The sequence below is a fragment of the Hibiscus syriacus genome, unplaced genomic scaffold (genome assembly GCF_006381635.1).
Source record: "Hibiscus syriacus cultivar Baekdansim isolate YM2019G1 unplaced genomic scaffold, ASM638163v2 tig00112523_pilon, whole genome shotgun sequence".
NCBI lineage: Eukaryota > Viridiplantae > Streptophyta > Magnoliopsida > Malvales > Malvaceae > Hibiscus > Hibiscus syriacus.
Window position 1 is genome coordinate 176,704 of NW_024063355.1, and position 23,754 is coordinate 200,457.

Here is a 23,754-nt window from a genome sequence, read left to right on the forward strand (position 1 = left end):
GGAGAACGTTATAAATAAATCAATGATCGAATTCAGGGGCTAAAGCACGGATGGAGTTCTGTAAGCCGGTGGTCCAAGCCCGGTTCTCCATCATTCTACAAATAATGTCCTCTATTTTTTCAGGGCTTCGAGTCTTACCTCGCGGGATTCTGCGGGTGTTGGCTACTTGTTCTTGCTGTTGAGGTGGCGCGTTGTTCAAATTAATCGAGTTAACCAATCCTATTTTATAATTCAAATTTTATTTGATTTTTTTGTGTGGATTCTAGTTGTTTTGAATTTTTTAAATTAGTATAAAATTTATAACATTATGATACTGATTGATTTCAATTTAAATGGTTTTCTATGACCATATATACATATATATTTCTTTGTATTTTTCATATGTAATAATTAATATACATATATCATGCAAAGTTGAGGGGCTCGACTCAAACTTAAAAGTTAAAAATTAATCCTAATAAAAGTTCAAGATACCCAGCATCCAACTGGAAAAAACAAAAGAAACGAAGGATGTCTGAAAATTTCCTATTCTGATTCATATGGATTGCATTAGTTTCATCTATATAGGTAACAAATCAAAAAAAAAAAAATGGGAAGGTTTCTTCTCTCGTCGCTGATGGAGGCAGCCGTAGCGGTGGCGGCGGCGGGACACCAATCATTGTTAGGAAGCATAAAGATAGCAGTTTTGCCAGTAGCAAAGTATTCACCTTGTGTTTCTTGGCTTCCAAGTATGTTGATATCTTTCCTGAAATGGCAGAAAGCTGTTGAATGGGGTAAATCTCTTTCTCATCCATTCCTTCTGTCAACAGATTGGCAAATATATCTTGTCATTCACTTAACATTCCATCTCCTACGTTGCATGCAGTTAGTGTTTTCCCTTCTGCTCCCCTGTTTAATATTTTCTCAGCTCGGGCAAGCTATTACTCTAGAGAAAATGCTTCAATGGTATTTGATCAATCATCAAGGATGCCTCTCTTGAGAATTTTCCATTGCTGGAGCAAGAGGACTCCACCAACCGATTCAGACAATTCAAAGAAAGGAAAGGTGACGATCATGTTTGCTTGAGTGTGTTTGGTTTCGTGCTTTGCTTCCAATGAACCTTCCCTGAATATGTATATGCTATTTTGGTGCAGATTAAAAGTTCTCTAGTTTTTGTTTATGGCAAGTTAAAGCTTAAGCAAATCTTTCAATCATCTGTAAGTTTCAGACATTTCTGTTGGATGCCATGAATTAGTAACTGGTTTGGCTTGTAGTGGCAACTGCAACTTCAAGTTTCTTTTCGAGTCTCTGTCAAATCTCAAATTTTATATTTGGTAATGAGATATGGGTTATAACTACTCACTTTCACACTAATATCCCTTAGGCCTTGGAAAATGGGTATAATCCAAATGTTACAACATATACAATTCTCATTCATTGATTGTGCAAAAGAGGCAAATTAGGGAATGCTTTTCGAGTTTTTGGGTGCAAACCAACTGTTCAACATACAATTGCTTGCTGAAGGGACTGTGTTACGTAGGGAATCAAGCAGGCTCATGAAATTTGATGAACATGGAGAAAAAGAATCAATAAGGCCTCACGTTTATTATGAAGGGGGTTATTCAAAAGTTAATTAAGTTTATATTTTTTTTTAAAATTAGTGATCAAAATAGAACAGAGAAGATAGTTGAACGATGAATTTAGTGATCAAAATAATAAAAAAGACAGTTGAGTGATGGATGATGTAATTTATCTAATGTATAGTAAGAATTAACGGAATCTTGATCAATAACGAAAACCGTTGGTCAAAGACACTAATTTCTTTTTTCGAGCTAGAGGGTCACATTGAGGAAAAAAACAAAATCACATTGTTTTTTCTCAGGGTTATCTTTTTATCTTTATAAGAAACTTTAATTCTTATAGTTTGATTAGTATGAATTAAATAAGGTTAAGTTTTGATCATTCTGATACCAACTTGAGAATTTTACACATCCACTTAACTCAAGATTTTTGAGTAGAATATCACATTATCTTAATTTTACACATCCACTTAATTTTTCAGTAAAATTGAGACATTTAATTAAGTTGATTTGATTTAATTCGGTTTATTTGTTTAACAGTTAGAGTGCGTTTGGTTCATGAAATGTAGCATTATCTCCGGGAATAGGATTAACCGAATGTAACGTTACCTAACACATTACTGGGAATGTTGCATTGTTATGTTTGTTCGTTTAGAGGAATGTAAAGATTACAATGTTTGATTAAAGGAATAAAAGATTATTAGAATGTATATTTTATCAAATTGTCTTATTATATATCAGTTTTTAACAAGTTGAATTCTAAATATTCAAATGAAATATTTGTATAAAAGATCATAGAAGATATATAATTTTACTATTTTTAATTTACATTTTTTTAAAAAAATTTAATTAATAAAATTTATATAATTTTTACAAAATTTAAAAGATAAATAGGTTTAATGAAATGATTTAATTTTATTTTAACCCTTGAACTTCATATAAAATTATAATTATAATTTTTTTTTTGTAAATATAAAATAATTTAAGGATAAATTTGTAATTTAACCTTTGTAGAATTTTTTTAGTAAAATTTTTTATTTAACGACAAAATAAAAATAATTTTTTTAAAAAAAATTATGTTAAAGGTATTTTAGTCTAAAATTTCGAGAATATAATAATACCTAAAATTGAAGGAAATCATATTCCCAATAATAAACTCTCAAAATGTCACTGTTGAGAATGATTTAATATAGAAGATCGGGAATCTTAAGAATTACATTTGGAAAAAGCTTTTTCCCCGGTAATCTCATACTCTCCCATCCGAACGCACTCTTAGGATCCGGACCTCATTTCGCTCCCTCCCCCTGATCGTTGAAAATTTCGCACTAATTAATTCACTTTATTTCTCTTTATCAGCTAAAGAACTCTTTCGCTTTCAAACCCTAACTTTTTTTTTAATTTTTTTTGACACTCTTTAAGATCGATTTTTCGAGCTCAATTTCAAAGGCTACACTATGTCACCGTAAGCCCAGCTCTCTTTCTTTCTCCCGTAACTATAATGTCTTTGTTTTTCTAGTTCATATCGAGACGCTGAATCTATGTTAGGACTCTGGTGTTCTAGGGCTGGGCAGTTATGTTATTTGTGCTGTTGTTTTAGTTAAGGTGGGAATTGCTTGTTGTTGTTTCGATCTTTTGTTGTCTTGGTTAGAAATTTGAGTTTTTTACGTAATGTTTTGAGTGTTAGAGTCCGTTTGATTGCCTAGAAAAAAAATGGAGGATGCTGGGGAAATTTTATTTTCAACAGTGGCAAAGTTTAAATTGAGCAAAACTTGCGACAGTTCTATTCTTCCTACTGTGTGAAAGGTTATAACATTTTTATGCTAATTTATTCGTGTTCATCTTTAATTTAGTTTCCTACATTCACATAGTGGTTTCTCTTCTTGAACGTTCCTTTCCTTTTTGTGGTATTTGGAGTTCTGAGCTTGCTATGTAGTCTTTGATGCTTTTTTTTTTCTGGTAATGGGCAGTTGCCTTCTCTTTTTCTCTTGACTGATGCTTACATGGTTTATTGCTATCTTTCTGATGTTTGCATCTTTATCTATTTGTTTTTCCAGCTTGTTCTCGTATATACATCTGAATTAGTGATTTAGACCTAAATGAAGCTTTTCCCCCATGTTGATTAAAGAGGATGCACCTTAAGTTGATAACAAAACAAAGAAAAACAGTGCCATTAGATGCTGGAGTGAGAAATAAGAAACTTCAAATTTTAGGTTGTGAACATCTTGCCACTGATGATGAATTCAGAGCAAATCTTTTGGTAGATTTACTGTCAGAATGTATGGGAATGTGGGATAGGGAAAGTCCAAATGGAAGTAAAATTATTTGTTCTATAGTTCTGGTTTGGTTTCATAGAAATGATGACCAATAGTAGTTAAATTAATTCTTATTTCTTGCAGGTAGTAATTTTCTTCTCCCCAATATTTTAGCTGCTAAATATTTTTGGCTTGGATTACCTATGCCTGGCAACGAAGTTGGAGACAGGATCCATAATTTCCTTGGCCAAGAGAGTTTCTCCCAGGGCCAGCATCAATCACAGGTAATTGATGGTACCTGGCCTGGCTTAAGTAACAGTTTCTGGGTTGGAGGCCAGAGACAAGTTGGTGGGCCTCTTGTTTCCAGTTTGAAGAATTTAAGTGTTCATTAGGTATAATTGAATCATTTTGATTGTTTTAGCTTCTACTTGCTCTGGTACATTTTTTTAATTTCTACTTGCTCTGGTACAATTGTTTTAGTTTCTACTTGCTCTGGTACAACAATTTTTGTACCGAGATCTTAGTCCATTGCTATTACGTACTTTTAAACTACCCTTTAGTTGACATTATTATACTTTCCATTGGCATTAGCAGAGTCTGACAGAGTACATAGTGGTCAGTCTTCAAGCCTGCCTCGTGGGATGAACTTCACAAATCAGGTCTGAGGCCTGAAATTGCTAGAAGTCAATCACAAACCAATCACCAATTGCAAATGGCTATAATCAAGGGCATCAGTCTTTCCGGGCATCAGTCTTTCCAGGCAAGGCAGAAGGAAACAAACTTATTAGGGGTGGATAGAGCACCTAGAGGTCTATCAGTTCTCGATTCACCAATAGGAAATGGCCATGATTTTCATCAAAAGAATCCATTGAGGTTGGACTCTAATGAATCTCCCAAAAATTATGACTTTTTGGAGCGCAACAACAATTATTGGACAGCATCCTATCCAATCTTTTCCAAGGCAGCAATCAGGAATGACTGACATGCAGTTGCTACAGAAACATGCTATAATGCAAGAATTAATGAGACAACAACTTCTAAAGCCAGAGTTTCACCTACCAGAAACAAGGCAGTTTAGCTCTACGAATCAGGTTTCCGCTGTTGCGAGACAGTTATCAGATGGTGTTTGTCCAGTTCCAATCAATGGTGTTCCTGTTCATGATGCTTTAAATTATACCTGGAAGCCCGAGCACATGACACCAAATGCAAATTGGCTACAGCATGGTGCCTCTCCAGCCATGCAGGGATCCTCTGGTGGCCTTATGTTTTCCCCTGACCAAGGCCACAAGCATTTGATGGGTTTGGTTCCTCAACAAGTTGATCAATCATTTTATGGAATTTCTACTGGTAGTGCGAGAGGAAATCCGTATCAATATTCTTCTGTCCAAATGGATAAGACTTTAATGCAGCAGGTGCCAACCGGCAGTAATTCATTTCCGGTAATCAGTATGCATGTTTTCAGATCAAGTTGGCTCGCAAGATGGAACTTTGTTTCTAGACAGGCTGTGGCTGTTCAAGGTTTAAATAGTCTATTTCATTCAGAAAACTTGCAGAAAATGGCTATGCAGCCAAAAAATGAAGCGATGCAGGAGTCTCTTCAGATTAAAGAGCATTGTGGTCCTCCAGAAACATCCCTGGAGAAGTCAGCAAGTCAGGTTTCCTCCTCCCAGAATGTGGCTACGCTGGATCCACTGAAGAAAAGATTTTGTTTGGTTCAGATGACGTGTGGGATGTCTTTGGAAAAAGCACCAACCTGGGTTCAGTGTTGGATAGTACAGACTGTTTAGGGGGGTTTCCTTCTCTGCAAAGTGGAAGTTGGAGTGCTCTTATGCAGTCTGCTGTAGCAGAAACATCCAGTAATGATATAAGGGCAGAGGAAGAGTGGAGTGGTTTAGGTTTGCAGAATTGTGAACCTCCAAGTGGGAGCAATCCAGCGTCAATTGTCAATGATGGCAGCGAAATGCAATCCCCCTGGACTGATGACAATTTGCACAATGCCTTGACTCTGAGCTCTAAACCTTTACCCATCTCTATTAATGCCAATAACAACCTTGACTTTTTAGTGTTCCTGGGGTTCAGCAATTAGGAGCCCAGACTGCAAATGACATACCAGGAGAATGCAAAACAATTCTCCTCGTAGATTTGTTAAACAGTCAACAGAAGAGCGAAGCAAATGGTATATCAGAGTCCTCTACAGAAGCATGCAGCTGAAAGTGCTCAACTCCTGGGGAATATTGCTCAGAGTCCTGATCAAGTAAGTGCAAACAGCATTTCAAGTCCCCAAGGAATAGCTGCATATGATCCTTGTGGTCAGACTCACAATAAGCCAAACAGCTGGAACTTAATTCAGTCTGCATCACGTGGTGGTGGTGCCATATCAAAAAGTCAAGATAATGAAAGCTTATTGCAACTTTCTCAGAATAATGATCACAGAGGTTCTATGTATGTGAGAGGTCATGGTTCTGCTTTTGATTGTTGATCCTTATTCTAATATTGAATCACTGAATGTGAATTCCAGCTTGGGAAGCCCAGAGGTGAATAGGAAAGGTTTTGATCAGGACAATGTTGCTTCAATAACAGATTCAACAACGAAAAGGACCACCAAGGAGAGTAACCATCAACTTCCCCACAACCTAATCTTACTCTCTGGAGAAGTGTTGATTCTAATGTAACTCTGGACTAACTGGGGTGCCAGCAGAATATCAGCAAAATCTGGATAAGAGCCCTCAAACCTTAGGTTCATCTGGAAATAATTACAAGGACAAGGGAGTGCCTGTAACAATATGGAGAATCTTAATGTAAAAGAAAATTCTAATGACAGTATTCGCTCTAACTTATCCCAGCATACTTCCACCAGTGGCATTGGACAATGTCTGGCTGGATGCAAATGATCCACTGAGAGGAAAACAGAAGTCATCCATTCAAGTTAGCCATAAACCTTGCATAACCCGTAAATTTCAGTATCATCCTATGGGGGATCTGGATACAAAGGTTGAACCTTCTTATGGAACTAAGAGTGTTACACATATTCAGGCAATACCCAATGTTTCCGAAGGATCGGAAGTTCACGACCAAGGATATTTGTTCAGTCAAAATATACTTGTCATGCTGCTGGAAAGTCTACAGGCACTGATAAGGTTATTTCTTTGTTTGTACATATATGTAAATAGTGTGAAATTGCCAGCTTCCTTTTATGTGGTAAGCCTTCAGAAGACCAAACATTCTATTGTTAACTTTCTCTGTCTGCATATTGGGGTTGTTTTCAGGGCATTCAAGTAGACAAGGTACTTTCCAAAAGTTCAAATCCTGATTCTGCACCTGAGAGGCCTTTTGGCGGTTTTGTGCCGAACAAGATAGCTCCAGTTAGGTAGGTGAATATTTGTCGTTCTCAATTTTTAGCTTGACTTGAACATTGTCTTTGTCATTTTTATTTGGATGTAACTTAGATGTAAAAAATAGCCTTTTGGATGGTTAAGCTATGATAGTAAAAATCTGTTAATCATTATTGTTGCCGTTTGGTACTGCCAACTCTTCTGCTTCCTTATTACTTTTGTGCTTGTTTCTTTCCCCCCCCCCCTTTTGTGCACTGAGTTTGGGATTTTGCAGTGAAAATATGTTGGAAACTTCTTCAAAAAGTTGAGCGAAGAGCATGGCACTGCAACACACTTGAGCTCTTCTGAGCACAATCAATCATCTGAAATGCCAGTTGCAGAAACTTCTGATGGATCAGTGGGACAGTTTGAGTAATAAGCCTTCTGCATCTCTGGGTTTTGGTTTAAAAACTTGGTCCTCCATCTCGAGGTTTACCATTCCGGATTGTGTAATGCAAGGAGTTAATTCTTTAAATTCAGTTCATGACTCTTCTGAGGTAGTAGGAAGGATCATACATGGTTGGGTCCAATGGCTTCTATTCAGTCCTCAACTGATGGAACATCCCATGAAGATATTGAATAATGTTTCAAGTGTTCTGGTCTAGCCAGCAATAAAGGCTCACAATATAATATTCAGGAAAATGTTTCAGTTGGTTTTACCTCTGATACGTTATTTAAAAAGACATCTTCAAAGCCAGCATGTTATTGGCGCAAGTGGACAAGTAACACCCGATGAATCAGTCAATGCACCTTTTGAGGGTTGGCATCTCATTTGAAGTGGATTGATGGCTCTTCTGAGAGAGCTCAAACTATTCAATTGGGAATGAATCAGCAACATCATATACCCACAACTTCTCCAGACGATGATTTCTCTTCTTCAGAGACTTCTTTCCCAAGTAGTAGGTCTGGCAACCAAAACCATGCACGGGATCCAGGCCCAGGTTCCAGTGTTGGAGGCTATGCCAGCTTCCCACCTTCTGCTACTGCTGAATCTTCTCAGCAAGGTGCTTTTACGAAAATGCCCAATGTATTAACAAGTGTCTCATCCCCAGAACATTATTAGGAGCTAAGTTTTCTCCAGCCTCACAGAATTTGTCGGATCCCCGTAGTAACTCAGAAACAAATCTTCCTGGAACAGAGAAGCTAGATTGTCAAATTGCTCAGGCAGGAAACAGTGGCCTCTCTGAGTTCTCTGCTGCTGTGTTAAACCACAAAGCCTTATTGGAGAAGAACAACCAACAAGCAGGAGAATAATGCCATCCAAAACCCGCAAGTATGCAAAGTGACATTGAAGCTTTGGCCGTTCTTTAAGACCAGATAATTTTGTACATCAGAACTATTCCTTGTTGCATCAGGTGCAGGCCATGAAAAATACAGAGGTTGATCCTGGTAATAGGGGTGTTAAAAATTTAAAGGTCCACCTCCAGACTCTGGATTGGATTGTCAGCAGTTAAGTTCCCATGGTGCAGAGCAGCTATCTTCTGGATCCAATTCTATGATGAGAGATGCCCTGGTTGGTCATCTTTTAGTTCCTTCTGGAGATTCTAAAATGCTAAGCTCTTTATCTAAAACTGGAGATAACCATGAGACACGGTTATCTTCTAATAGTCCGCTACCATTTGTTCGGAAAGATTCCCAACATTTCTCCAATTCTAATAATTCAGCTGCTGATGTCAGTGGTGAACACTCTCGGATCAGTCCCCAGATGGCTCCATCCTGGTTTGATCGGTATGGAGCAATTAAAAATGGGAAAATGTTGCCCATATATGATACTCGGAAAATTGCCATGATGAATGCTACGGAAAAAGCTTTCATCATTGGTCAGTCTTCTGACAGTTTGCATGTTATTCAGTGAGCAGGTTAATGCTGCAGCTGACACTAGTCTGGGTAAAGCCCAGCTAAGTTCAATTATGCCAACAGTAAGCGGTTTATCTCCTCTCACTCACTTCATGGGCTCATGCAGCTAATCGATTGATTGAGAAGGTGTCTTAATGTCAACTATCCTGAATGTTTGTTATTCCTTCTTAAAACTCCGAAAGTTCTCAGCTTACAGACATTGATCTTAATTGCAGATTGATAATGAACCTGAAATAGTTGAAGATTGGTGGCCGTCAGTGCTTAGATCAAAAAGAAGGCTTGTTTTGACAACAGCTTATGCAGCAAACACTTCGTGCTCCTCCAAGAGTTGTTCTTCCGCAGATGCCAGCAAAAACTATGAGACTCTGGCCTATTTTTTTCCAGATCAGTTTTAGGAGATGCATGCAGCACAGCGTATATACCTGAAAGTATTACAGCTGTTCCTCCTGGGAGTGGAAGCATGTAAGTACTGGTTAATCACTTTTGAAATCCTTGAGCTCTGTTTTTACTCTCTCATCTGGATATCATATTTATTAGCATACTATCTCGCTAATGATATTTTTTTCTTGTCTTTCTGCTTTAGTCGCTCTGAAAAGTTTCAGGAGGAGAGAAATCAATCCATCATAAAGGCTGCAGAAGAGTTTATCTTCAGGGCAAAGATGCTAGAAATTTTTTTACAGAGGTAACTTGCATAAACTTCTTTACCAGTATCGTCATGCATGATATCTTATCCAGTGTACATTTTGAATCTTGAAGTCCAACATTTTGTGGTGAAAATTTCAGTCACAGCCCTCCTATTCAGTTTGATTAATTTGATGTCTCATGGGCTTGTCGAAGTGTCATTATCTATTTAGAGGATGCAAACTGCTATTAAGTTGCAATCAATTATTTAATGTGAGCTTCGGGAAAAAGGGTTTTCATGTGCAAAATAAACATGAATATTACAAAACCGAGCGCCATCCCTCTTTGAATTTCAGTATATTCCAGGATTCAGTCATTGGCTGGCCTTCGTATGGATCAATCAATTCCGAATTTAATATGGTTCGCCTTTAGGATTTGCTTTGGTCTAGACTAAACCTGGTAATCTGTGCATTCTCGTCGTGTATTATGCCATGTCTAATATTACCAAGTCTAGGCTAGACCGCACACATCTTTGTTTAGTTTAGTTGTTGTCTGATTAATTTTTCTCTTTATTTAAGCAGTCTGGACAAAGCCTCAATCTTGGACTTGAGACTGGAATGTCAGGATCTAGAGAAAGTTTCAGTCATCAATCGCTTCGTCATGTTCCATGGCCGAGGGCAAGCTGATGGGGAGACCCTCATCCTCAAATGCAATTGCGAGTCCTCACAAATTCTCCCAAAGATACGTTATCGCATTACCGATCCCTAAGAATCTACCTGATAGGGTACAATGTCTATCGCTTTGATCATCTCTTGGGTTCTCTTACTATGGTCCAGGTTCTTTTACTCCTAATTTAGGCCACAATTAAAAACTGTAGGATCAGAAGCACTTAGATCTTCACACGTTGTAGGCCATTGATGTTAGTCAATTCCTGAGAAATTATTCTTCTTGGTGATGAGATTTCATGTTGTATGTATGTATGTATGAAATATATAGTCATGACAATAAATAAATATTTGTATAAAATAAATTTAATATATTATTTTCTAAAATTGAGGAATGAGCTATTCGATCAACTTTAGCTACTAACCATGCTGATCTGAGTTGGGGTAGCGAGTTTGATTTTTTTTAAATTTAATATTTATTTTCTAAAATTGAGGAATGAGCTATTCGATCAACTTTAGCTACTATACCATGCTGATCTGAGTTGGGGTAGCGAGTTTGATTTTTTTTCCTTTCAAATCTATAAACATTAATGTTGGTGATAATTTTTTTTTTGAAATATCGAGTTATTTTTCCTGCGTTAGGACATTAAACAAGTTGTTTCACAATTCGATTTGACCATATTTATGTCTAATAATGAAAAAAATTATTTGAATTTAGTTTAAAATATATAAATTAATTAAAGTTAATTACATCATATGTTCTCAAATATATCCTCATTTGAAATTGGTTCTTGAACTTTTGAATGTTTTAATTTCATCCTAAAATTATTACTTTCATTCTAAATTAGTCCTCCAAATTTTAAACATTCCATTTTTATCCTTAAAATATGACCCTTATTCTAAATTGGTCTCCAAAATTTGAATCTTCCATTTTATCCTTAATTTCATCCAATATATAAATAATTTCCACCATAGTTTAATCTAAGTTTCTTGTTTCAAAATATAATAAATATAGATTGGTCTAATGGTTTTATTAAAGGCGATTTGATTAACATATATCAACAATTTCGGATGAAATTGAATGATCAAAAGTTTAGGGATTAATTAAGAATTAAGATAGTAGTCTGGGGATAAATTTGGAATATTTAAAAGTAGGGATTAATTTAGAACTAGGATAATAGTTTGGGGATAAATAGAATATTAAAAGTAGAGACCAATTTGAACAATGATCATAGTTTTGAGGATGTATGATGCCATTAACTCAAATAATTAATATTTATTTATTTATTTATTAAATATCGAATAAGCAGTGTTTTCGAGATTTCTGGCCAGGTTGGCAGTTGGTCCAAATACATGCCTACCACGAATAATAGTAATAATAATAAATGAACAAAAGCAATAATAAAAAATAGGGTAAACTATAAAAAAATAGTCCCTAAACTTTTAGAGTATTTGCATTTTGATCACCTAACTTTTGAAACTTGTAATACAATCATCGAACTTTTAATTCATTTTTAATTTAGTTCCTACCATTACCTCTATTAATTTTTGTTGACGTGACACTTAACGCAATTAACTTTGCTGAAATGGCAGCTTTTTCTTCTTCCTCATCTTCAGCTTCAAAACCCATTTTCAAAATGGACTCAACAGGGCACTACAAGTGCGCCCTTGAAGAACTTGCTGAACTACCTCCTTGGAACCCAGAAACACTTGAGATCTTTAGCCCTCGGTACTACAAGTCTGAGTCGTTCAGTCATGTCGACACCACCAGTACTCGGCGTCTCCGTCACCTTCCAGTCAAAGCAATGAATCATGCCTGCCAGATCAACAGACAGCTCCTGCATGGCTAAAGACATACCAACACAGCTCCTCCTCCCTGTACCGAAAGGCAATAGTTGATAATGGTGGCCTTTAACATCCACAATCCTTGAATTATTATCAGCGTGAGTTTTGAGAAGCTCTTCAACAAGCTCCGAGAAGAAGAACCATGATGCAGTTGATGGACCCAATGCCAAGAGAATCAGCGTGAGTTTTGAGAAGCTCTTCAACAAGCTCCGAGAAGAAGCCATGATGCAGTTGATGGACCCAATGCCAAGAGACGAACACGAAGGTCTCGAGGATGATTGCTTTGAAGAAGAAGAAGAAAGAAGAAGAAGAAAACCAAAAAGTAGAAAGAGAGAAGAAGAAGCCACATCAGAAAGTTAATGGCGTTAAGTGCCACATCAACAAAAATTAACGGGAGGTAATGGTAAGGACCAAAATGAAAACAACTAAAAGTTTGATGATTTTATTACAAGTTTTAAAAGTTTGGTGACCAAAATGCAATATTCCTAAAGTTTGCGGACTATTGTTATTGTTTACCCAAAAAATAAAAGAATCCAAAAATGGAAATTGGACCCGTCTATAATTTAAAGCTTCAAGTCCGTCTTTATCCCTCTTTTCCAGATCTGATCCGAAGAAGAACCCGGACAAGGTAAGAAAGCTCACTCAAAAATTATATCGCTTTTCATTTATTTTCTGTTTGTTTACCGAGAAAATCTTTTTTCCCTCCTTATCATGCTGTTTTTGTCGTTTCAGCTCTAACTTTGAGTACAAATTTTGAGTTGTTCGTTCGAATTCTGTTTGCTTTTTCTCCATATAAATGCTCTGCATGTGAAGTTTCTTTTCATGTTTTTGAGTTTCATTGATCTATTTTCAGCTTTGTTGCTTAGATCCTTTCTTTTCACGATTTGCCTGTTACGATCAAAATTGAAGACTGCGTGAGATAATATTTCGCATCTCGCGCGTAGGATTTGCTTGATTGTTAGAAGAAAAATGTATTCGTAATTAAATTGTATTTTCCCACTTTTTCAGGTTTCATAGCTTAAAGCAGTGAAATTTTAGTGCATTGCTGAACATCAAATGTAAAATCTATCCATAATAGTAGAAAATGTATAATTTAAATATAAGATCACTGGTAATTCAACATATAAGATGCTAGTGTTTTGTGGAAGTTATACTGAAACTAAAATCTCATGTAAACAATGCACAAAATCATAATTCATATACTAAAACTAAAAACTCATGGAATAAACTTTAAATTCAACTTAAATGTAAATAAAAACTTAATCTATGCCGTTTTTTTCAATTTTTGGTGTCAATTTCCGAAAATTTTGCTTCAATTGTGTTGGTGGATCTATGCTACTCCGATTTTTCATTTTCCCAAAGTATTTGTCTGATGTATGTATTTAGTACATAGAAATGATCATGCCAGAACATACCTTTGAGTGATTCTTCTAAATTCAAGTAATATACGTATTGAGGATAACTTTTTGTGTTTATATCTATAGAACTCACTGTTTAGAACATGTGATTTCCTTCATTAGCTACTTGTGTAGAAGTTGAAGCTAGAGATCATGGGTCGTGGAGTTAGCAGTGGTGGTGGACAGAGCTCTTTAGGCTACCTATTCGGGAGTGGAGAAGCTCCGAAACCGGCTGCAACCACGAATGGCACTAGCTCTTCCACCAGCAGTGAAGTTCCAAGGATGCAGAATGAGTTGCTAAGGAAACCCCACAAAAGTCCACTACTGCTTCACCTTCACCGCCTCCTGGTGTTGCTAAGGAGATCCCTGCCGGCATTCCCGGGAACACTACTATTACGAACAACTATTTCCGTGCTGATGGCCAGAATTGTGGCAACTTCCTAACGGTAAGACCCTAGCAACAATTTTCTTTGAATGGTAGTTTAGTACCGTTTGCTCAAATGTATGCTATTGATCTTACATAATACTCTTGTAATAGAAAATTAAGCTTTCTGATGATCAAGTGAAACCTTTGCATGTCATATTAAGTGAAACCTTTGCATGTCATATTACTTTGATTCTTCATTTAAATATCTAAATACTCATGCCCAACATAACATTTGGCTCCTCCTAAAATTTTTTGGGACAAAAATACATCTTAGGTCCCTGTTAGTTTGAAGTATACAAATTAAACTTCGACCCTAAATCTTTTTTGGGTTCAGATATTTTCTTGGTCCTTGGTAGTTCTGAAACTGGGTAAATTAAGTCTTGACCTCATTTTTCTGTTTAAAAACTTTTAATTCCCTGTTGAGTTTGAAAATTGGCGAAATATCTTTCCCTTCATTTTTTGTTAAATACTTCTAAGGTCTTTGCAAATTTCAAAATTAGACTCTGACCCCTAATTTTTAAAAAATTGATGTCTTAATAATTAAAACTTGACACCACATTTTGTTACTCTTTATATTCGGCACCCGTAAAATTTCCTGATTTTGTCCCGACTCGAGTCAAAGTAACATAATTCCTTATGATGAACCCCTGATTGAATCTTTTGTCCTCAGCTCTATTGCACATATGTTTTTGCCAATTCACGCATTTCATACATCCTTGTGTTTTGACTGCTTTGATAAATTTATGCGAACAGGATCGGCCTACGACGAAGGTTCATGCTGCTCCGGGCGGCGGATCCTCCCTGGATTACCTGTTCGGCGGTAATGGTAAGTGAGGCTTGGATATTTAAACGTTTGAATCACTCCTTAATTGCTGTCTTAAAAACCCTCAGAAACTTGAGGGAAACAATTGTACTATGAGTCTGTTATATGTGAAGATATTTTCAGTTGTGGTGGTGTACAACGTAATACTGCTGGAGTGCTGGGGGGTTTATTCGTGTTTAGTGGATTGACGATATTAGATATATATGATACACGAAACACAAAACATGACAGAAATTAAAACACGAATATATTCATATGTTCAAATCTTTTTAATACAAACATAAATTCCATTCGAACCATAATGTTTTTGTTCGATTTTTTTAAAATTTTATTTAAAAATAATAGTTAAATGTCAATGATCACTAGTAATTTTTTTTTGAGAAAATCTAAAATCCAGTCGAATCGTAATATTTTTTGTTTGATTTAAATTTTGTTTTAGATAATAGCTTTTTAACAGTGATGTGTTTAGTAGGATCTGTTTATAATCTAAATTCCAGTCGAATCGTGTGGGGGCTCTAACGTGGCCTGTGGTTCGGTTATGTTGATGATATAGAACTGCAGAGTGCACAGATAGCAAGCTGCTCCCCAGCAGAGTGCTTAGACCCTGTTCTTTTTGCCCAATTGAGACGAGATAGTAGACTGCGAAGGGGGTCTGCTGAGTGATAGCGGATGCCTTATCTGGAAACCACGTTTGCGGTGACGGACTGACGGGTATAGGGAGGTTGTGGTTAAAATCTGGTGATATAGTTGAGTGAGTATAGTGTCTAATTCTGAAAAAAATGAATGGGCAGTGGCCGCTTTCGGGGGGTCATGGTTCATTGCAGGCCCTTTTCCTCTCTGGTGAATCAGTTTTGCATGGCGAGTTTCGCAGTTGAGAATCTTGTTGTGAATATTTTGTTATAGTATCGATATCAATTTGACGCACTTTTTCCCCAGCTAGGTTTAGGAAAGTTTTTAGCGAATTACGTATCGTTATTTTAATCATATAGAACTCTCTTTTTAAAAAAAAAATAATACTTCTAGTTTATTAAAAATATATGCACATCTTATAGACGTAATTATTTGAATTTAAATCGAAAATTATATATTTTTTATTATTGAACCTCCAAAAAAGTAAATCATTTCACATGTAATCAAGCATTATACCGGTCAATATATAATCATTATCTGATAATTTTTCAAAAAAATAACATGAAATATTTTTTTCACATGCAACGTGATTTAATAAAAAAATCTAAATTTATTTAGAAAAATGTTTTTTTTTTTGCTGACGACCTGATTTTTCTAAGCCAGTGACGGATAACAAGTTAATCTGGTTAGAGCTATCCTCGATCAATTCAGCAGATTTTCTGGGCACAAGGTAAATTCAAACGAACTAAGGTGTTCTTTCTTCCAATGTTGAGATGACTTGCAGATAAAATTTGTTCTTCCTTGAGTTTTCAACGATCCACAAACCTGGGTAATTATCTGGTCATGCTGTTGTTTCATACTAGAGCTTGCCCTTACTGGATGTGTGACTCTTGCACAGGCTACTATATGGCTATTCCAAATATTTTATGCAAACTGTGGCTATTCCGAAAGGCGTCTGCGACCAAATCGAGAAAACCGCTCAACGTTTTACATGGGGTGGCTTGAAAGAAAAACATAGGATGACTCTTGTTAATTGGAAGACCTGTTGTCAACCTATTAACCATGGTGGCCTTGGATTGCGGTCACTTCATTCCCAAACGAGGCGTTCCTAATGAAATTGGGATATCATCTTTTGATGCGGCCTGAGGTGTTATGCGTTAAAGTCATTCGCTCTAAGTATAAAATCAACGAAGTTCTCCCCAAGACCATTGAAGCTAAAAATTGCTTTTTCATTTGACGTTCCCTTGTTCGGGTCCGGGAGTTTATCCGTAACAACGTTTGCTGGAATATTGGTAATGGGAGGAAGGTGACTTGGCTCCCGGATATTATTCCTTGGCTCATGTTACCATTGACCAAAATGCTATTGATTTGAATGCTGTTGTGCGTGACTTTCTGGAGGAAATGGAGATTGGAACCTTAATAAATTACGACCTTTGTTTGATGATAATATTGTGAAATATATTACTGCACACCCGCCCCTATAGATGATTTGGAGGACCAACCTGCTTGGAGATGGAATCATGAAGGTTTTTGTTCGGTCAGCTCAGCTTTTCATGAGATGCAGAGTAAATTGGGATATGGAGGACAAGTGCTCGAATTAGCTTGGGATTTTGATGGTCCGCAAAGGGTGCGACAATTCCTTTGGCTCATTCTCAGTAACCGGCTAATGACCAACTCGGAAAGAGCTAGACGTGGTCTGACTGCAGTTTCGATTTGTCAAGGGGGCGAAGAAACAATTATCATGTTCTCCGGGATTGTCCGACAGCTAAAATGGTTTGGGAGAAATTAGTTCCGATTCATAATCTTACTAATTCCTATCATTTACCTTTGTTTGCTTAGATAATTAGATTCAAACTAACATCTATATACCTCTACAGGATTGGACCAAGAGCCTACTATGGAGACATATATTGGAATAATTCTATGGCATTTGTGGAAGCAACGTAACAATTTGTTTTCAATGGGTAGGTCTGGTCGTCGATGGAAATAATGCAAACCTCACGGAAATTATTAAAAGCAACCATGACGATAAACAATGAGAAGGGATCAAACAACCTCTGTGGCAAAAGCGGAGACCTCCAAATGCTGGAACGCAAATTAAATACTGATGGAGCCTCCAATTCGAGAACCACCGAAGCCACTGCTGGAAGACTACTCATGGACAGTATCGGAAATTGGCTAGGAGGTTTCATCGCAATATTGGCCTATGCTCAGCCTTTCAAGCTGAGTTATGGGGCCTTTATGATGGTCTGCACTTTGCGTGGAATAGCGGTTTCAAAGACGTTGAAGTTGAACTTGATAACAAAGAGGTTGTGGAAACTCTTAACGCCAGTCCACATATGAATGAAGTCTTGATTATCCAAAGGATTCGGAAACTTCTTCAATACCATGGAAGGTGAAACTATCCTATGTTAGACGCGAAGCAAATGAAGCAGCCGACGTTTTAGCTCATTGGATACGAACGATAGGCTGGGAATCAGATATTTCACAGCCCTCCTCTTGAAGTTAGAAATACTCAACTGGACAGAGCAGGCTGAGGCTTGACATTCTCACTTTGTTTTGACAGCGCTTCATTGTTCCCAAAAAAAGGTGACATATTATCAGATTTTTTTATCTTTCAATTTAATTGATTGGATGTCGGACAATCTAACGAATCCCTCCTATTTTGTTATGGATCATAATGACTGAGACCTTTGCTTTGACGCTATTCTTTGGAACTTATGGATTGCTCGAAACTTTAAAGTGTTTGAAACTCCCATAGATAACGGTGGTAGTGTGATCGACCATAGTAAACGCCTGGTAGATATTACCCTTCGAGCATTGGAGGAAGACCGGCTGAAAATGCAGTCGAACCGCATTGCTGAAAGTAGCCCTTTGCATCGTGAGTCGGATGGTTAGCATCATGTGACGGAGTTACTCACTCATCGGCTACTTGGAAGTTTGGGTTCAGCAAGTTCATTGGTGCATATTTTGTGATCATAGCTGAGCTCTGGGGTGTGTCGTTGGTCTCGATCTGGCCTGGAGTGCTGGTTTTCGACAAGCTATTCTTGAAGTTGACAGTTTAGAAACTCTTCGTATCCTTCGGAACGACTACAATGGTTATCATCATTTCAATGAATATTTCTTAAATCTCCGTCGACCCCAATCAACTATTAAAACTCAACATCTTCGTCGTGATGGTAACAAGATCGCCGATGCTTTAACCAAGAATGCTAAGCTTAACAGTTGAACCGTATCATTTTTGTTGGTTCTCCTACCGAGTTAATACCTTTGCTTCAAGATGACACTGTCGAGCCTCATCAGTGGGGCTTGCTTACCTGCTTTGGGGTTGGAATGAGTTGGCATCTTTTGTTTATTAGGGACTGTTTGTTTGGCACTTAACGTTGAACTGTTCAACATTCAACGTATTTGTTTCTCATCTCTGAATGATTCAGTACCGATTGATTTAACAAAATAATATTGAATGATTCAACATCAAAGTACATTCTGAATCATTCAGAGTCATTATTAAACAGTATGTCACATTCAGAGCTAATTTATACAAAGTCTCTGAATTATTCAACATTTGAATCATTCAATGTCTAATCATTCTAAAATAAACAAATCATCTCTTAATTTTTCCTCTTACATCGGTGTTATTACGTGTACTCTTTTTCTTCTTAGGTTTAAATATTTTTAACGAGACATAATTATTCCTTTTGTATGTTTTGCCTGTGATTACAAATAGGGTGTGTTAATCCGGGTCGATGATTTCTCGGCCCGTGTTTTCGATCCGGATGTTACGGGTACCCGGTAATCGAAACTTCAAATTATTAATTTTTAATTTTTTATTTCAAATTATTAATTTAAATGTTCAAATTACACAAATTTAAAATTATTAATTTTTACGGATACCCGATTTTTAATTTTTTATTTTCAAATTATTAATTTAAAAAAATATATACCAAATTTAAATGTTCGAAACTTCAAATTACATACTCTAATATCCGAACATAAAATTTAAAAGTTCAAAATACAAAATAATAATCCATAATATAAATAATTCATTATATTTTATATAATTATATATAAAAAATAAAAATAATAAAACTAACCGGGTACTCGGGTAACTGGGTACCCGAAAAAACTAGATTTTGTGAACCGGGCCTGACCTGGGAAATGTCGGGCCGGGTACCCGACCCGGCCGAGTAATTTTTTTTTAGAGAATTACTCGATTTTTTTAGATTCGAGTTGACGGGTCGGGTAATTTTGCACACCCCTAAATACAAACACTTAAAAAGAAGTGTAATTATTATTTTTATAGAATTAAATTTTTATTAATGCTAAATGATTTGAATAATGAAAATCAAATGAGTTGTCATCATCATAGACCCATCAATGTTGCCGCAGAGTCCATTTCAATTGACCAATGCCTCTGATTTGTTTAACTTTTCTTCGTGAACTGAAAGCAGAGACTGTTTCCCAGTCCATCCCCCCACAATGCTAAAAACCCCAGCCGTTCCAGAAAAATAAATAATAAAGGTCGACCTTCTTCTGCCGACGTGCACGTGTTCTCATTGACCTAACTTTATACAAGGTCACCCCACCGGCAATTTGAATTTGAAGTTTGAAATTTAATTGGAATAGTCGCCGTGCCGGTCTCGCACGTCCCCATTTTATAGTATTTAGAATTTTCTTTGTTGACGTTTATAGGAATTTTCCTTTTAATTTAACTTAAAAACAAGTGTTCTCATTACATTTTTATTTTAAATGTTTATTTTTAAATTTAACTTAAAATAAATGTTCTCATTGCATTTTTATTACAAATGTTTATTTTTTAATTTAACTTAAAAATAAATGTTCTCATTACATTTTATTTTAAATATTTTTTTAAATTTAACTTAAAAAAATGTTCTCATTACATTTTATTTTAAATGTTTATTTTAAATTTAACTTAAAAATAATGTTTTCATTACATTTTATTTTACATGTTTTTTAAATGTGATATCAATTGAAATCACAATATCCAAACATTATGTCTATAATAACATATGTTATTAAAAACTCACAACCATGATGCTTATGATGATTATATTATCATCAATTATATCATAATATCAGTAATAATAAGATCGAATATACAAATATAATTATAATTTAAATTCTCAATTAGGGAGTTAATTTTTTTGGTTCACCAAGGGCATTGAAAATCAGAAACAGGCCTAGTTATAATTAGACATGCACAAAGTCGGATTTAAATCTGATCTGTATCAGATAAAAATTGATCCAATTTTTTTACCTAACCAAAAAATCGGATTTTAAAAAAATCAGTTCGGATCCTAACTGGTTTGGAGGGCCTGATGGTGTAATCAGTTTTGGTTTGAAGAAAACCGATTTTTAATCTGGTAAAAAAACCGGTCGTCCAATTTTTCCCAAATCGGTTATATTAACGGCTAATGTTTTAAACCCTAGGCCGAATTTTTTTACGTATAAAAAATCAGTTTTTTTCAAACCGGTTTTTAATCCGATAAAAAACTGGTCGTCCATTTTTTTTCCAAACCGATTATACTATCCGATTTTAAAATATCCGATCCGATTTTTTAAAAAAATTAATTTTTTTCAAATCCAATTTCAAATATTTTTTACTCAAAATCGAATATTTTGTGAACCTCTATTTACAATTCCTTGAGTATTTGGGATAAGGTTTCACACAAATTTGAAGGACTACTAGCCGGACTGCCCGGACCTACGGAGTCTAGGGGCACCAGATTATGGAAAGGTGTACCGTAAATTAAGCTGTTTTTCAATCACATTTTCTTCGCACGTACCATCCGTGTGGTATTAATCACCTCTTTTATTTACACGCGTCCCCTCTTCCTCTCAATTCTCACCTTTGCCTTTCTTTTACTACTATATTTTTGCTTTGCTCTGCTCTGCTGAGAAACTCCAAGCTCTTATCAATGGCGGAACCAGCGGCCATCTCACCAGCTCCTCTGTTGAAAGACGAGCTGGACATCGTTATTCCCACCATCCGGAACTTGGATTTCTTGGAGATGTGGAGGCCCTTTTTCCAGCCTTACCATCTCATCATTGTCCAAGACGGCGATCCTTCGAAGACCATCAAAGTCCCCCAGGGATTCGATTACGAGCTTTACAACAGGAACGATATCAACAGGATTTTGGGTCCTAAAGCTTCCTGTATCTCGTTCAAAGATTCTGCTTGCAGGTGCTTTGGATATATGGTTTCCAAGAAGAAGTACATCTATACCATTGACGACGATTGTTTCGTAAGCATCGCATTCATTGATTTTGCTTTCAATCTGTGTTGTTTTTGGAGATCTGGGTTTGAATCAGCTACTGAAATTCAAAATTGGGTTTTAAGTTTGGATTTTGATTTGATATTTCAATGTTTTTACAGGTTGCTAAAGATCCGTCTGGAAATGACATTAATGCATTGGAGCAGCACATAAAGAACCTTTTGAGTCCTTCGACTCCGTTTTTCTTCAACACACTCTACGATCCGTACCGAGATGGCGCCGATTTCGTTCGTGGGTACCCTTTCAGTCTCCGGGAGGGTGTTCCGACCGCCGTGTCTCACGGTCTCTGGCTCAACATCCCGGATTATGATGCACCGACTCAGCTGGTCAAGCCTCTTGAGAGAAACTCCAGGTAAAATATAGGATAAAGTTTACAGAGTAATCACGATTATAGGATACTCCTTTCCTAACTCCTACTGTTAAAATTTATTAAATGATAATTTGATTATAAAATATTATTTTATTAAACTATTCAATTATTAAAACTTATAAATGGTATCGGATTATTATTATATTTCAAAGTTATTTTTTTAAATATATTGTCGGTTGTCTAAGATATACCTTAACATATACCTTAACATGATGATTGATTTACGATAATAGATTGAGATTTTGATATTAAATTTTATCGTATAGCTCATAATGTCGTCAATTTATAATAAAAAATATAGTTTAAAACATAATGAATACTCGTGTTGTCATTTTGTAAGTTATAATAGTAAATGATTCAATAGAGTAACACTAAGGATCAATTTGTACATGCCTACATGGTTTAAATCAATTTTGGTATTTTTCTGTTTGCAAAACTATAATTACCCAAATGATGAACCGAATCAATCTGAATTGGCATGTTATAATACTCTGTTTGGTCTCGGTTCAGCTTCTAAAAACACTACAAGACTATATAAGGTAATCCGAACCATATATTGTGTGTCACGTGCTTTTTTTTTAGCCAACAGCTAAAGCATGTCGAATTCCGATCAGGTACGTCGATTCCGTCATGTCAATACCGAAGGGAACTCTCTTTCCGATGTGTGGTATGAACCTCGCATTCAACCGTGAACTGATTGGCCCGGCAATGTACTTTGGCCTCATGGGTGATGGTCAGCCTATTGGCCGATACGACGATATGTGGGCTGGCTGGTGCACTAAGGTACCTTATCTTTGTAGCCGCCGTTAGTCTATGGCCGTATCTACACTTCCAGCCGTTAACCGTCGTCTGTCCGTTCTTACACAGGTTATTTGCGATCACCTCGGATGGGGAGTGAAGACCCGGATTGCCGTACATTTGGCACAGCAAAGCGAGCAACCCGTTCGTAAACCTTAAGAAAGAGTACAAAGGGATTTACTGGCAAGAAGAGTTGATCCCGTTCTTCCAATCGGTCACCCTCCCTAAGGATTGCATCAGCGTTCAGAAATGCTACATCGAACTCGCCAAGCAGGTGAAAGAGAAGCTCGGCAAGGTCGATGACTACTTCAACAAGCTCGCGGATGCTATGGCAACATGGATTGAAGCATGGGACGAACTGAATCCATCAGGGGCACCAAAGTCTGCTGCATTGCCTAATGGTGTTTCGAAGTAAACTAGCATGTTCCGTTTAGCTGCTGTCGGCTCTTATCCCGATGCCGCCGGTCATCCATTTTTTCCGAGCTCTTGCATTGAAGCTTGGAATGATTATTTTGCAGGTTGTTTTTTGGTTTTGCTGAGTTAGTTTAGTATGATTGAGAGATTATTTCCTTTTGAAGAGTTCCATTTACGGATTTATTTAATATTTGTGTTTTGATTTATGCATTTTGATACTCATGTTGAGTATTAATATATTAAATAATATATAATAAGTAAATTATACATATTATTAGCATAATTAATATATAATGATACATTTTTTCGGCGATTTTTTCGATATATTACCGGTGAACAGTATATTTTTCGATATAACACCGGTCAGATTATATTTTTCGATCTAACACCTTTAGCAATAAAGCGCGCTTCCTGCATCACGTTATACGA

At 36.4% G+C, this 23,754-nt stretch overlaps 1 protein-coding gene, 1 long non-coding RNA gene and 1 pseudogene across 2 annotated transcripts; all 3 read left to right on the forward strand.

Moving 5' to 3' along the window:
- Positions 1 to 5,549: 5,549 nt before the first annotated feature.
- On the forward strand, positions 5,550 to 8,958 carry LOC120181465. The gene is made up of 3 exons (XR_005521755.1): positions 5,550 to 6,948; positions 7,078 to 7,178; positions 7,418 to 8,958. It is a non-coding gene; the product is annotated as an uncharacterized LOC120181465 (long non-coding RNA).
- Positions 8,959 to 12,689: 3,731 nt separating this feature from the next.
- LOC120181464 (protein SPIRAL1-like 3) lies at positions 12,690 to 14,996 on the forward strand. The gene is given in 4 exon segments (XM_039186580.1): positions 12,690 to 12,798; positions 13,691 to 13,837; positions 13,840 to 14,013; positions 14,748 to 14,996. Coding segments are annotated over 3 exon segments (372 nt in total). The 5' UTR covers positions 12,690 to 12,798; positions 13,691 to 13,720; the 3' UTR covers positions 14,829 to 14,996.
- A 6,332-nt stretch (positions 14,997 to 21,328) lies between these two features.
- On the forward strand, positions 21,329 to 23,540 carry LOC120181462 (annotated as a pseudogene).
- The last annotated feature ends 214 nt before the right edge of the window (positions 23,541 to 23,754 follow it).